The sequence below is a fragment of the Eretmochelys imbricata genome, chromosome 11 (genome assembly GCF_965152235.1).
Source record: "Eretmochelys imbricata isolate rEreImb1 chromosome 11, rEreImb1.hap1, whole genome shotgun sequence".
NCBI lineage: Eukaryota > Metazoa > Chordata > Testudines > Cheloniidae > Eretmochelys > Eretmochelys imbricata.
The window spans coordinates 10,448,014-10,463,328 of record NC_135582.1 but is presented as its reverse complement, the minus strand read 5'-3'; the positions used below and the strand labels follow the sequence as shown (position 1 = coordinate 10,463,328).

General features: G+C 42.9%; 1 protein-coding gene across 2 annotated transcripts in view; it reads left to right on the top strand.

Annotated features, from left to right (window-relative positions):
• The window catches only part of SEMA5B (semaphorin 5B), a 173,812-nt gene extending 158,701 nt beyond the window's left edge, over positions 1 to 15,111 (top strand). For both annotated transcript variants that reach the window (XM_077829927.1, XM_077829925.1), the window contains exon 21: positions 14,956 to 15,111. In XM_077829927.1, the coding sequence (XP_077686053.1) occupies positions 14,956 to 15,111 (156 nt within the window). The remainder of the gene's footprint in view (positions 1 to 14,955) is intronic.
• The last annotated feature ends 204 nt before the right edge of the window (positions 15,112 to 15,315 follow it).

Genomic DNA, 15,315 nt, shown 5'->3' with positions numbered 1-15,315 from the left:
TGACAATATCAAGCACTATGCAGTACAAGGGCACGACAAAATAAGAATTAGCAGCTCTTTGAACTGGGCATCATGGCAGAATGGGTTACAGAACCTCCTACAACATCCCCAGTACTGTCAGGCTGATTAGTTAATAATTGATGATAATAGGGGAGAGCAAACCTGCAGTGGACTGGCATTCTTAGCAGGTTTTGTTCCTTCTGAGAATTGCTCAGCAGCCCACTCTTTCCAAGTGGCTAGTTAGCTCTGCACTTGATATAAGGGACGAGGGATCTTGGACTGAAAGCAAGGAGGACCCAAGGTCAGGGCTGAGCTGTCATGAGATAGGAGTCCTAGAGCAGCCATGCCTGAAGATAAGGCTCAAACTGAACTTCCTCTTATTGTTAAATTCTTTGTTACTAAAGGGGGCTAAGTGTTGACTCTACAAAGCGTGTGGACTGAGCTTTAGAAACGTCTGGGAAAGGCACCTGCACATAGGGCCAAAACCAAATCCCATTGAAGACAGTGGAAGGGCTTCCATTAACTTCAGTGGACTTTGGATCAGGGTCTTATCGATTTAAGGAGAATTGCATGTTTTCAAGGTTGGGTGTGATGACAACTATATAGTTTCTTTCCAGCTGTGCTTGTATTGACGTGTCTTTTTTAAATGTAGCTTGTAGCTTTATTTTGAAGACATATTCATATATTTTATAAAATCAAACTTCTCTCTCTGTAGAGATGCCTTGGACAAATTATCAAAGCTTCCAGTTCCTCTACTCCACATCCTGTCTCTGTCACCCCCACTGCCATCCCCTTGTAAACCACGGGAAAAACCCTGAAGTTGTTGCTTAAGCAAAACTGCCATCTGCTCCAAAAGAGCTTTATATGAGAGAGGACAGAGTGAAAACTGAGTGAGGATTTCAGGATTGGGCTGTAAAGAAACTGGAAGAAACTTGTAAATGTTTGATGTGTCTCCTAGTGCCTGGAGTTTATGGGAAGAGATTGGGTCACTACAAACTAAGTTGGGTAACTCTGCGAATATCACACTTGCCCAAAGTTATACCTCTGAATAAAAATACGGCCATTAGAAAATATTCATAAATGGGAAAATATATTAATTAATTCCCATGGGAGCTATATAAATCTAAATTAAACGCCTTTCAACAAAGTGGGAATAATCCCACTGAGAGCCAAAGACCCATGCGGAGCAGGCACCCTCTGCAAGGGATGCCAGACAACAGCAAAATATTTTATAGAAACAAAATATCAATATGGGGTTCGCGTGATTGAGTTTCTGCCTTGCTGAAGAATAACCATTCTGAACGAATCGGCAGTCTTAAAGATGGTAGATTCTTAAAGATTCCAATTGTGTAGTGAGAAATAAAGCTTGAAGCGGGCTGTGGATATCTGTCTGGTTTTAAAAATCTGTTTCTTTTGGGTATAGTTGTTTTTACCGCTACTGAAAATTCCATCTTTTTTAAAGCCGAGAAGCAGCTGGGGTTCAAGTGTAAATGAGTTTTAGCTACTTTGGGTCCCCCAGAGGAAAGTTTTGCCTAAGTCATTCTTAGTTTGTGAGGATATTTGCTTCTCTCACCCTTGGAAAATTTAGGATTCTGTCTCCTATCAGCTAATTTGATGTGTTGCTACTTCAACTATGCTTAGCTAACACACTTATTCCCATGTGGTCACAGCACAGACCATTATATCGTTGTGATATAAGAATTCCTTTTGTTTCAATGACCTCGTCACTGTGCATCATTCAATTCCCAGGAATTTGGCTATACAGTTCAGACAGTCAACAGCTGATGAAACAGAACACATTCAAGAAAGTTCTCAACAGTTTCCCTTTAGCATCTGCCTTGGCTAAGTGGCTTTTTAAAGAGAGATTTAGCTGATGCAATCAGATGAAATAACAACAAATAAAAACAACAGTAAATCAGACTGAAACATAAAATCTGTCTTAGGTGAATTTCATGCTTAATAAAGACTATTGCCCCTGAGCAAATTGGCATTTAACTGTTTAAATGGCACATTACGTATTTTACGAGTATAGTCTTATTTGAAAAAGACTGGTAGGGCCTGGCGGCTGTATTGGCAAAGGAGCATTGTGCTCTTCATTGTATTATCCAGCAGTTGCAAATATCACTTCAGGGGAGTCTAAATTTACATAAGCCCTGCTAGGAAAGGAAAGTAAGAGAGCTCCTGTTGAGGGGAAAAAAGGATTAAGCCATGCAACTCAGATGAAATCTATTAGTGTCTGTCTCCCCCAACCCCTTTATTTAATTGGGTCAAGTCAAATTGAGCAGTCAGGCATGCCTGGATGTGTGGCTATTTATGCGATGATTATGCCCATGGAGTGACTTAACCTAGCAGTGGGGTCATTACTCGGTGACAGCAGTGACCAGGAGGATGTGAGCTGGGAGAGGGAAAGCTGCCTTCTAGTTTTCACACATGCCTCTGTTCTATAGATGAATTGTTTAAGATCAGTGAAAACTGCCAGTTAGAGCTGGAATGTCTCCTCTCTCTGGTTGTCCCAGATAGGGCTCCCCCTTGGAATGTTAAACAGCCGCTCACAGTGCTGCTCGAGTCCAATCTGGTTTCCACTCTAGCCGTTTTTAAGGCGGGCGCTTCGTTGCTTTGCAGGGCTGTGCCTGCGTGCTGTGTGGCAGGAATCCAAATTAGCACATCGGTAATTGTCAAGAGAGCTTCTGTTCAATTCTCTTGATCCTTTTTTGACTTCCTCTTCGATTTTAAGTTATCCACCTCCCTGTGGATGTAGGTCCTTCATTCTCGTCCTGCCAAGTGTTTAATGATTACTCAACTCTCTCCCCCATCCAGAGGGTGATATGCATGTGAGCAGGATTTTTGCTATTGTCCCCTACTCTGTGAGCTGAGAACCCCATCGAGTCATTGCAAATGCCAGGTTTGCCTTCATTGGTGTGATATTTATTTGTTCCCCACACCGAAAAAAAAACAGAATTCAAGGAAGAAGAAATGTGGATTCCTAAGGAAATTCAGCAATATGGCGGTTAACTGTATATTTATACCACTGCCCTCTACTGGCCAGAACAGCCTGCTCAGTTATGTCCTAGGCTCTTACTGCTAACAGCTAATGGTTTTCCCTTGGCTCGGGGGCATGGGACTGTGATACTGGAGAAGGAAGATGTGTATTCTTCCCTCCACAGCTGCCATGAAGCCCAGAGTGGCAACGGTATGCAGCATAGAGAAACCTGTGAAGTCCTGAGTGGCCGTGGACTAATAATAATATAGACAGAATTGGTTAAAGCTTTGCGGAAGAGGTAAAGGAACCAAAACAGCAGAATGCTAAACAAAGACATTAACAGGGACTTTAGAAATATATCAGGGGAACAATAAATACCAGAGAAAGTATAAGCCCAGTGATACATTTGGAAGGAGACTAAATTAATTAGGAATCTAGAATTAGGAAGCTACTGAATGGCTTCTTTAACTGGAATAATAAGGAGAGTGAGTCTGGTAATTAGTAAATAATGAGCTATCAATTCTAAGAATTAGGGGACAGTGGTTTGGCACCTTGGAGCAGCTCGAGGAAGGGACCCTGTCAAAGTGCAAACTTGTCCAGAGGAGCAGTTGAGAGCAGCCTCAGGGCTGCTCTAAAATGCATTGGTTGCTCCTCCAGCAGTCTGGATTGATGGAGTGCAGCAACACTCCATCTACACCACCTCCTCCCCTCAGTCACATCCCCTATACAGAGTGGGTTTGGCATCGAGTTAACAATGCTGGCTCTGCCCTGCCCGCAGGTGCTCGTATATAAGGGGAATCCTCATTAAGCCATCTCTAAAGTTGCTTTGCCTGAGCATCCTCACTGGATCCCAGCACTAAGTATGAGAATAAAGGGGAAAACTGAAACTGTACAAATCAACAGGTCTGGATGGAGTGTATCCTGGAATGTGCGAGAATTAGTGAATGAACAGCCCCAATTGCTAGTATTTATTTATGAAAATTCATGAAAACTGAGGCAATACCCCAGTGCAGTGAAATGCAAATATAGAGTACCAAGCATTAAATACAAGGGAAGAGAGAGCTCCAGTCCTTACTTAACTGAATAGCTATTAAACCCCCAAATCTGGGTCACTTCAGTCACAGGAGTAGCCGCATTAATTCCACATGAGTAAAGCCAGCTAGATTTGGTGTGAAGAGGAGATATCTGGAGGCACATAGGCCCCTATTCCAAAGAGTATTTAAGCACATCCTTAACTTCAATCCATCCCCATTAAACCATTAGGACTTGAGCGCTTGGCTGAATCGGGGCCACAGTGGAGAATGAAACTAGGAGCAATGGCTTGAATGGGCCATATTGTGCTGTCAGTTATGCCTGTGCAAATGCATTGAAGCCAGTCTGTGTCGACGTTACATGCAGGGCGAGCTGAATTAATTTTTGAGCTGCAGTATCACATATTTCAGAGTAACAGCCGTGTTAGTCTGTATTTGCAAAAAGAAAAGGAGTACTTGTGGCACCTTAGAGACTAACCAATTTATTTGAGCATAAGCTTTCGTGAGCTACAGCTCACTTCATCGGATGCATACTGTGGAAACTGCAGAAGACATTATATACCCAGAGACCATGAAACAATACCTCCTCCCACCCCACTCTCCTGCTGGTAATAGCTTATCTAAAGTGATCATCAAGTTGGGCCATTTCCAGCACAAATCCAGGTTTTCTCACCCTCCGCCCCCCTACACACAAACTCACTCTCCTGCTGGTAATAGCCCATCCAAAGTGACCACTCTCTTTAAAATGTGTATGATAATCAAGGTGGGCCATTTCCAGCACAAATCCAGGTTTTCTCACCCTCCCCCCACCCCCTCCAAAAACCACACACACAAACTCACTCTCCTGCTGGTAATAGCTTATCCAAAGTGACCACTCTCCTCACAATGTGTATGATAATCAAGGTGGGCCATTTCCAGCACAAATCCAGGTTTTCTCACCCCCCCACCCCCTTTTTTTCACTTCAACATATGTTGAAGTGAAGGGTACTTGGGTGGAACTGACAGCTGAACTGGGACCCCCTCTGCATACAGAGAGAAATCAAACATCATCACTTCTTTGCCTTCCAAGGGTAGGGGATGAAGGGAATGCTCATGTCAGATATCTAGGGCTGGATCCCCACCTGTTGGAAATCGGTGTACTCCACTCACCCATATCCTTTAGTAAAGCATTTGGTACAGGGGTATATGAAATCTGATTTGGCAAATGGATTCAGATTGACTTGGCTTGGATTTGCCACTGAGCCTGAAAATTGGTTGATGGATTATAAATGGTGGGCAGTGATTAGGGCTCCGTGTCTGTCACGGAGGTCGCGGAAGTCACGGATTCTGCGACATCTGCAGTGGCCAGTGTTGCTGACCCCAGGGACACCCAAGCAGCTGGCCCCAGAGATAGCTACTCAGGCGGCTCTGGGGACAGCCACTGGAGGGGCTCTGCAGCCAGCTGCTTGGGCAGCCCCGGGGACTGCCCAAGCACCAGCCAATGCAGCTGGCCCTAGGGACCACCTGAGCAGCAGTCCTGGGGGTGACTGGAGCAGCCACAGCTCAGTGGCTCCCAGCAGCAGTCCCGAGATGGCTGGGGCAGTGGCTGGCCCCGGGGCTCAACACCCCCTCCATGATGGTGGCAGGAGCAGCCACAGGCTCCCACCCCGGCAGTGGGGCTCTCCCTGCAGTTGGTGCCATGGGCCTCTGGGGCTCCCTCCCACCATGGCAGCTGGTGCCGCGGGCTCCCCACCCTGACAGCATGCACCCCTCCTCTCCAGGTTCAATAAGGGATATTTATGGTACAAGTCATGGACAGGTCACAGCCCATGATTTTTGTTTCTTGCCCGTGACCTGTCCATGGCTTTTACTAAAAATACCCGAGATTAAATCGTAGCCTTAGCAATGATTAATGACAATAACCTGTATTGTGAGGAGGTGTCTTGTGGGGCGGAGCAAGGATCGGTGAAGCCTGGTTTCCTTCGACATCTTCATTGCAAACAGCATGTTAATTAAATTATTAGAAGACAGTAAATTGGGAGGTGTGTTAAACACCAGCCAGGATAGAAAACTCATGGGAAAGGACCCGGAGAGTTCATAAGTGTAGAAAGGAAATAGGTGAGATTTAGCATGGGGGAAAAGCCAAAGCAATCGTGTGGAAGGTACTCAAAAGGCAGCTATGTAGTGGGAGGGAGGTGTCACGCTGTCGGGAGTGACGACCGTGAGTGCCACCCTCAAGGCAGACTGTCAAGAAGCAGGGCAGACCCCCCAACCTGGTTGAATGATCTGTAATTAGATTTCACTAACCCAGTAACAAATGTGAACTTCTGAAGCACTATAACAGCCTTACAATGGAGTCACAAACAGTCCCCTTGGACGTTCCAGTCTGTCTTCCCCCCAGACAAATGACGTAGTGATAGATGGTTGCTATGCAGCAAAGATCACAAAATATTTGGGTTACTCCCAGCCCCAGAGACCAAATACTTACCCCAGGTAAATTTGCACCTTAGATCTCACACCAAAGACAATGCTTGTAGCCAATACTATTGTAAATTATCTAAGGATTTATTAACTATGAAAAAAATGAGAGCGTTATTTACAAAGTTAAGGTAGGCATGCATAGATACGCAAATGAATTAGTGTGTATGGTTTCAAAAGGTGAGAGAGTTGTAGTAATATGTCAGCTCTGAATGTCTTTTAGAGCTAACCCAGGGTCACACTGGGGATCTCTGCTTCTGTTTCGGAGCTGCCTCCAGCCCTTTGGGAATCCAAAGAGCAAAAGAGATGACACATTTTCTTGTCAGCTGTTTTTATTTCCTACTTCCAGAATTCAAGCTGATGTGACAAGCCCTTTTGAATGTAGCCTCTTCATGAGTGTGAGGGGGCAATTAACAAAGTCTGGATCGTAATGTTCCACAGTGGTCCATTTCATTTAGATAGGACTTCTTGTTGGGCAGGAGACATCCCTCCTGACTGAGTTCACAATTTAAGAGCAAGCATTTTTTACAGTTACAAAACAAAAACAAAACAAATACTACCTCATAGCATGTGATAAAGATATATGTGAGATTAATGCCTGCAGCAACTTACAAGCATTTCATAAAATCTAAACACTGAACACTTTGTGGTAAGTCCAGTACCCATCTTAGCCATCCTGGTACACAGGTGAAACAGACTGGTTTCCAGCAATGAATTTATCACTGCTCAGCTGAGGTCTAAAGCCTTGGCAAGATATGGCACCTGGTCTGCCAGCATCACAGGAGGGCCTTGAAAAGCAGGAAGGCTGTCAGAGACCTAAGGGAAATATTGGCTGGCAAATTAGACCCTGTCTATACTGTGATATTTTCTTGTGTGTGCTGGGGTAGCTGTATCTGTGTAACTCCCAGTCTAAATGTACTGTGCTGGTGTGATGTGGGGCTCACCCCAGTAAGTTACCAGGGTAAGTTGCACTGATGCAGTATATACATTAGAGTTATTTGTACCCGTGTAGCTACACTGATGTAAGACTTATCTACACTGGAAATGCTGCAGCTGCGCTACAGTAGCACTTCAGTGTAGAGACTACCTATGCCGACAGGAGGGGTGCTTACATCTGTTCACCTTCCCAATAGGCAACAGCTGGGTGGACAGAAGAATTCTGCACAGAGACATCACAGAGCAGGGAGCAGATAGTCTATATCTCCACAGCACTGTTGAGACTACAGCTGGAATTTTGTGTCCCACTCCAAACATCTCCATATTGACAAACAGGAGGGAATTTTTGGGTGTAGGTTGCTTGGGGCTTCCTTTGTGTCTGTATAGAGCATAGCATATTGTGAGTGCTACAGGAAACAAATAACCAATGATGATCATCCAGAGAAGAGTAACAAATACTGGTGAGTCTGAGATCACTACGAGTGTGAGGTGGACAAATTACTTAGGGTCAGATCCAGCACCCGCTGATGTTGGTGGAAAGACTCCCATTGACCTCAGTCACCTTTGGATCAGACTCTTGGGTTCCAATTCAGAAAGATACTTAAACACAAGTCTGTCTGTAAGTATGTGCCTCGTTCACAATGGAAGTTGTGCCAGCGACTATAGTGGGGCTAGGATTTCACCCACAGGGCATATGGTTTAGCAGATATAAATGTCTTTGCACCATCCGGGAGGTGAGCTTCTAAGGAAGACTTGAAAGAAGAGACACCAGAGGCTTTGAATCTTTTTATAGCTTGTGGCTAATAAATCTATGGGATTCTGAAGCCTTTTCCAGCATCTGTCTATATTTTCAGGAGTGGTTATAATGTATAGCGTGAGAGGCATGATACCGTTGCAGCAGCCAGTTGATGGGCGGGAGTAGGCTATGTATCCTTTGTTTTGTTAGTGCTAGTAAATGCCAAGAGGTTTGATTTTAGTCATGTGCTTTATTTATTTTTAATGTAATTGTTGTGCTAATTGTTCCCCAATTTGCTGGCTAATCATAGTGCTGAGATTGCCACCGTGCACCACTCCAGAAAAGTGCATTCTGCAGGGAATTCTTCATAATCTGAATCCATTTCAGTAATCCTTATCTATTTTATGTTGCCATGACACAGAGTAATTTCCTCTCCTGAGAAGGGCATGGCTAGCTCCATAAAACATAAACCATCTGTATGGAAAAAGCATTTCACCCAATCTGATTTTACTCTGAGGAAAACATGAGCCCCACAAGGAACACAAAAAAGACAAAAGGTTGGATCTGGGATGCTTTATTGTGTGTTTTTTTCTCTCCATTATATAATTACATTTTGATTTGATTATATCATTCCCTTCTCCCTCCCTCTTTCCCCACAGAAAAAAGGAGTGTCCAGCTTGCTCTCCCAGATCACTGTTACTGCAGGATATTGGATACTGCTAGCAGGGAAAATGGGAACTACTCGTTTTATTCTTTAAAGGCCTAATGTCATGCCCTTGATTACAGCGGAAGTAGGATATCAAGCTCTACTTGCATATGGTCCCAATTTGGGCATTGTGGGTTCCTACTGTGACTGAGTGGAGTAGTCTAATGAATGCTGTCTATCCATAAAGCAGTCCAGTCAATTCGATATGTAGACACTAGTTCTGGGCTATTGCCTAAATCCACTGCACAATGCATGTCAAAGCTTAAAAGTATATGGAGAGGCTGCAGCACTGATTGGCTGGCTGGCTTCTTGTGTTCCTTTCCACCCAATTTGAGGTTTAGGACTGATTTTTTTTAGTGGAAGAAAGAGATCTGACATTATATACAAAACTGCAAGAGCAGGGGAAGTGCAGTCATAGCATTTTAGAGGGATCTTTTGGGGGAAACTACAGTTGGAAGGATATGCATCATGGTATAAAACCTCTTAATCCAGGAGGAGATTAAAATGCGATTAGGGATTAATCACAAATGATGAGTGAGATGTTCTAAAGGGGTCACCTAACTAAACATATCTGCCAAATGTAAAACGGAAAGACTGAAATATCTGCCAGTGGCAGAAAGATGTTGGGACAGATTTTCTGTTTGGGTAAATGGTCATAGCTCCATTGGCTTTCATGCAGTGATGACAGTTTACACCAGATGAAGATCTGCCCCCAAGATCCTAGGAGAGCTCCAAAAAGGGAGAGGAATCTGAAGTGCTGAGAGGACTGGACAAATGTAGAAGTAACTGCAAAATCAGGCACCAGATGAGGCTTATTAGAAATCTTTCTGTATTATTTCTCTGTGTTAGAAACGCTGTTACTTTATTGTTCTGACTTCGATTTTGGGGGCATATGTTTGGGAGGAAAGTGTATTGATAGCTAATACACTAAAAAAAAGTGCCCTTTTCACTGGAGCTGGTCAAAAAATGGGGAGAAAATTGAAACATTTTTGTAAAAAAATTGTCCTGTTTTTAGTCAAAATTTTATGTTTAGACAAATTTTGAAGAAAAAATTGAAATTTGGAAAAGTTTTAGCACACATTTCTATGTATAAGTAACAAATGTACATACAGGCATATATACAGTTGTAACCAAGATCAAACTGGGTTAGTTCTGTAATATCCATATTATTAAATGTGATCATGTGCTGATAGTTGTGTCAGATTGCAATCCAATACACGAGTGGATTATAATTTAATGACCTAAAGGCAGTATTTTTTGGCCTGGGAGTAAGGCTTATAGCACAGGAGGTTAGTAATTAGAAAGTCTGAATGTTTTACTTTGCCTAAAAATATCACTAGTAAATGATGAAAAAGATCTAGTGAACAAATGTATCATGATGCCAGTCATGTTTAAAATTACTTACACTTTGCTTTATTGGAACTTTATCTTGGATGGGATGGAACTGTGTGTGCATGTTAAATAATACACACACACACATATGCACATACATAATGTTCCATCCATATGGAAAATATCCATACATATATTGTATGTAAATTTCAGAGGTTATGAAAATATATGGAAGGCATTTTTGGTAGCCCTATGCTTTTAAAATTATTGTAATGACAACTATACATTTCTGTAAATATTGGGCTATTCAGTGTTCTGCTAGCCCCAGGTTAAACAGTAGCATTGTCAGGACATTTTTTTAAAATTTGCTGATGGTGATAGTATGTCAAAATGCTGCACTTATCTCAAACCATCTTACAGTGATCTCTTTCTTCACTTTTCTGAAAACGTCCCCATGTGACAAACTAATATTCCTAGGACAGAAGAGTCTTTCTTGTGTTTTATTCATATGCCAATATCATATAATAAAAACTCTTTTAAAGGAAGAACTTTAAATGCTGGTGCATGCCCTTGGTCAGATTAGCATAAATTGCTGGCAAGCCATCTGCTAAAAGGTTCTCGGATGGAGGCTCCTGATGGATAGACTGGCAAATATAACTTGGCTTTGCTGATACTGCTGATCTCGAGGATGGAGGAAGCAGGTAGCAGATATTTGATCAATGTGGTTTGAGTTCCTGTTTGCTCCCGAGTGAAACAATTTTCTATCTTTCTGTCTAAATCTATCTTATAGGCATTTTTATCACTATAGATTTTGAGTGCTCCTAAAGTCTTGTAGTAATTTGTCTGTTGTCTCTCTAAAACTGCAGTAAGATGCCTTCTCCTCAGGGCAGGATGGGGCTGTGAGAGAGCCTGAACCCCCTTTCCCAGCTGTGTTTAGGAAGGTTCTCAGATACAGCTGTGTATTGCCCAGGCATTGTGTGCCAAGTGATATTTCAACACTAGGAAAGGGGGAGTTACATACTTAAGACTCTTAAATATAAAGGGGTGGGGAAAATGCAGATATAGCCCCATCCTTCCTGCTCACAGATAAATGCCAGGAGAGGTTGTAAACACCAAGGAGGAAGAGGCATTAATTAGTGCTATGTGAGAGATGGGGTGAAATTAAGAAAGGGAAAATATAAACTGAATATCAGGAAAAGATCTGTTAGTTCTATTAGACAATAAGATCTCCTAGGCTGCCAAGTGATGGGAATGCCATTGCTTTAGCCTTTTAAACTAGACAATATAAAATCTACCATAGGGGACAATCTACACTGGCACAGAGAGGCAAGTCTCTTCTCTCTGTATCTTCTCTGAGAGCTGTGTGGAGGGTGGCATGTGCTGCACTGGATTAGCAAGATGAGATTCTATGGTGATGAGGTCCATATAAGTACCTAGAAGGACAGACAGCAAGTGTTTCTTCGAAGAGAACTGCACAAGCATAGTGCTGTCAGCAACCACTTCTTGGGCAGTGAGCTGCTGAGCACTGCATGAACAGGGCCGAGATTATGGAGCTTGTTGCTGGGTTCTGGTGCTCTCTGCAGTTGGTTTTGTGGTGGGAGTTAGTGCTGTGGCAATGAGTGCTCTTGATTTTGCGGTCTCAGAATCAACAAACCCTGCTGGAGACCCCTGTATGTTCAGAGTAGGCCAAATGTGCCCCGGGTGTAACTCCATTGAGTTCAGCACACTGGGGATGACTGCGGTCCAGCGTCTGAGCCATTGCCTGCCTTGATGGCGCAACCCATATCGCACCTGAAGGAAAGTCTTCAGAGGGACGGTTTGTCACCTGCCTATCATCTCTGCATAGGGAGAAAGGAAAGGAGCCAGGGTTAAATCTCTTAATAATACAAGTGAGGCTAACATGGAAATTTAATTGCAATCCCCTTCTGGGTTTGTGGATTTCTAAAATTTGCTGCTGCCCAATTTCCCCTCTGGCAAAAATATCAACCAATTTCTAGTGCCTGGGAGACTAACCATCTATTCATTAAAATATGACCAACAATATGTTTGTGCTGGAAAACATTAAGGTGCTATACATTGATCGTACTGATTTAGGGCTTGTTCTGCCATCCTAATATCGCCAGAGACATATTCTGTGCAGCTAATTGCATTATAAATCCCTTAAAGCATTTTCATAAGGTATTTCCCGAAGATATGAGACCTTCCATCAAAGAACAAAGACACAGTTGTGGGGTTGTTTTCTAATTAAGTGTTATAGGAAAGTAAAGGCAAAAAAGAGAGAGAAAATGCAAATGTTAATTAAATGCAACGCTTGCTTTCAGTGACTAGATTTAAAGCGTTGCAGGATATCCTGAAATTTAGTCATTCCAGCTAAGAGCCCAAGTAATAGAGGGCTGTGATTTTTCATTTTGAGCTAGAGGTGGGCCCTGCCAGAATTTGATCATCACCAAACTTCAGGCATGTTTAGATCTGGGGTTTTGATCTGGACTCATCTCTACTCTTAACACTTTGTGAAATCCCAAGCGGAGACTCAGCTAATCCACAACTGCTGTGACCTCCCGAGAGCATCCCAGTTGAACCACCTGCTCTTTCACATCCATATGCTGACAGCTCTCTGCTTTCCACATTGTGCAACCGATGAGATTTCCCTGAGCATCATCATAAGACTTGACCATGTAGGAGGCGATTTCTTCAGACACTTGTTCCTCTTGCCCTCATTTATGCTTCTGAAAATTTACACTTGTGCTACTACTGTGCAGTTGAGTGGATCTGGTGGTGTTTTATGCTCTCTTGGTGAATGAGGACACCAATGGTACGACGCTCTATACTCCTCCGTGGAAGGCACTGGCATGTAGTGTTTAACTCCATGTGTTAAGTAAACGGAGCTAAATCACACCGGCTAGGAAATAACAATCCTTATGTACAGTATGCATGAATAACTAAGTTCATTTGCCTTGGAAGAGCTCCTCAATAATAAAACTTTGCACATATAATGTGCCTTTTATCCAGGAATTTCAACTGTTTGACCAAGCTGGGTAAGTATTTTTATCTTCATATTACAGATGGGGAGTCTGAATCACAGAGATTTCCCAAGGACACATAGAATGTGTCAGAGCCAGAAAATTAAACTCAAATTCCCTGATGACCAGCGCTGAGCTCTAACCAACAAACTGCTCCCTTTATTATTTTGATATTTCTTTGGCTGATTGGGAGCAATGCATAACACTTCCTATCATATCTTCCTTTTATTTCTAAGGGCAGAAGGAATTCTCACTCCTTGTTGGACAGCATTTGCACATCTAAAGTAGGAGTTCTGCCTGATGCTGTTACCTTTACTCACTTGAAGTACCTAGGACTATCTGCATGAGTAGGGTACTTCTCAGGTTGAGTGAGAGTGGAAGTATTGGGCCCTTAGCACTCGGTGAGCATTAGCCAGTTAATCATCACATCACTTCTGGGAGGTAGGTTAGCAAACATTATTAATCCATATGGAAACAGGTGATGTAATTTGCCCAAGGTCACACAGTTAGTCAGTAGCAGAGCCAGCATTAGAACTCAGGAGTTCCAGACTCCAAAGCCTATATTCAGTCCTCAGGTCCATGCTGCCTTTCAAATGGGTGACATTCTCTACTCCAGATGGCAAGAAGCTTGAACTAGCCAATCACAGGTATCTGCACCCTTTTTGGAAACAGTGTGAACCTGTTTTAAGGGTGTAAGTGAAACATACACCTTTTGTTGCCTTAGAACAAGGGATGAATTCCTTGTTGCAGCATAACAGCAGATTAAGGTGCTCACATGAGAGACTGAGGCATGCAGTTATTTACAAATAAAAGCCTGCCATGATCATGCTTCAAAAGCAAAATGGATTATGTGATTGAAATGACATTGACAGCAAGGAAAACGATAAATTTTCTGAGAGGTGTCTCATCCTCCAAAACGGGACTTTATCCCTTTGAGCTGGAAACATCTGGCATGTCAATAGATTTTACAAGGGGGGGGGGGGGAACAATTTCTCGTGGCATGAATATAAGTGATTCCATGATAAGGCAAAGAAGGGGGAGGAAAAGCCCCTGTCTCATTTCTAAATTCTAGTGGTAAAAGATACGTTTTGAATTTCTCATTTTTCTGCTGCTATTGACAACACTTGTTACTTGGTTGTAGAATTTCTTGAGTCATTTTAGTTTTTCAAAAAGTGACCATGACTTGTTACTTATGCTGTAGCTGACAGAAGTGACACACTTAATATCGGGGGGTCCAAACCTGGATATCTACCAATGGAGATGGAGATCAGGTAAATGTGCACCTGCTCTTCAAAAGAGAAAAGAAGTGCCATTTTGGTAACTGCTATGAGAGGGAGTTGGTGGCTGTACAATGAACACTTTGGAAGGGAATAGATTGAGTGTACAGTTCACCACCTCAGTCATGTTTAGGCCCAGCATGGTTGTGTGACAATGATGATCAGACATCATACCATCTACTAGGAGAATCTGGGTCTCTGCAGAAGACTCTGGATTCTGGCTCTAGTAATGGCTGAGCACAGATCCACCAATGCAGAAATGGCAAGAGATGTGGGTCCACCCACTGACTGACTCCACAGAAAGAGAGAGCCATGTATGGTACACATCCATTTTATCCTCCCAGATGGAGGGAAGGTGCCAGTGGCCCAGAATGGAGACCATGCTGGAGAAGGAATCTGAGAGAGAAAGATCTGAAGATAGGAAAGAGCATTTCCAAAACATTTATATATGTCTATGTAATTTCTTTTTACTTTTTACAGACGCTTAACAAGAACAACTTAATACCTGATGAAAGGACCAACTTCTACCCCTTGCAGCAAACCAACGTGTACACTACAACCTATTATCCCAGTACACTGAATAAATATGACTACAGGCCTGAGGCCTCCCCTGGAAGGACCTTTACCAACAGCTGATGATGGACAGACTGTCCAAGGACTGGATCACTTCCTATATGAATTGTTTTTTAAACTGAGTTTATGGACCAAATATTGGCCCGGTCTCTAGATGTAAATATTGTACAAGTAGGGCCTTTTTTTTTTTGGGGGGGGGGGGGTTAACTGTATTACTTTTAAACAGCACATCTCCTCCTTAAGTGGACAGAATGCTTATGGACCATG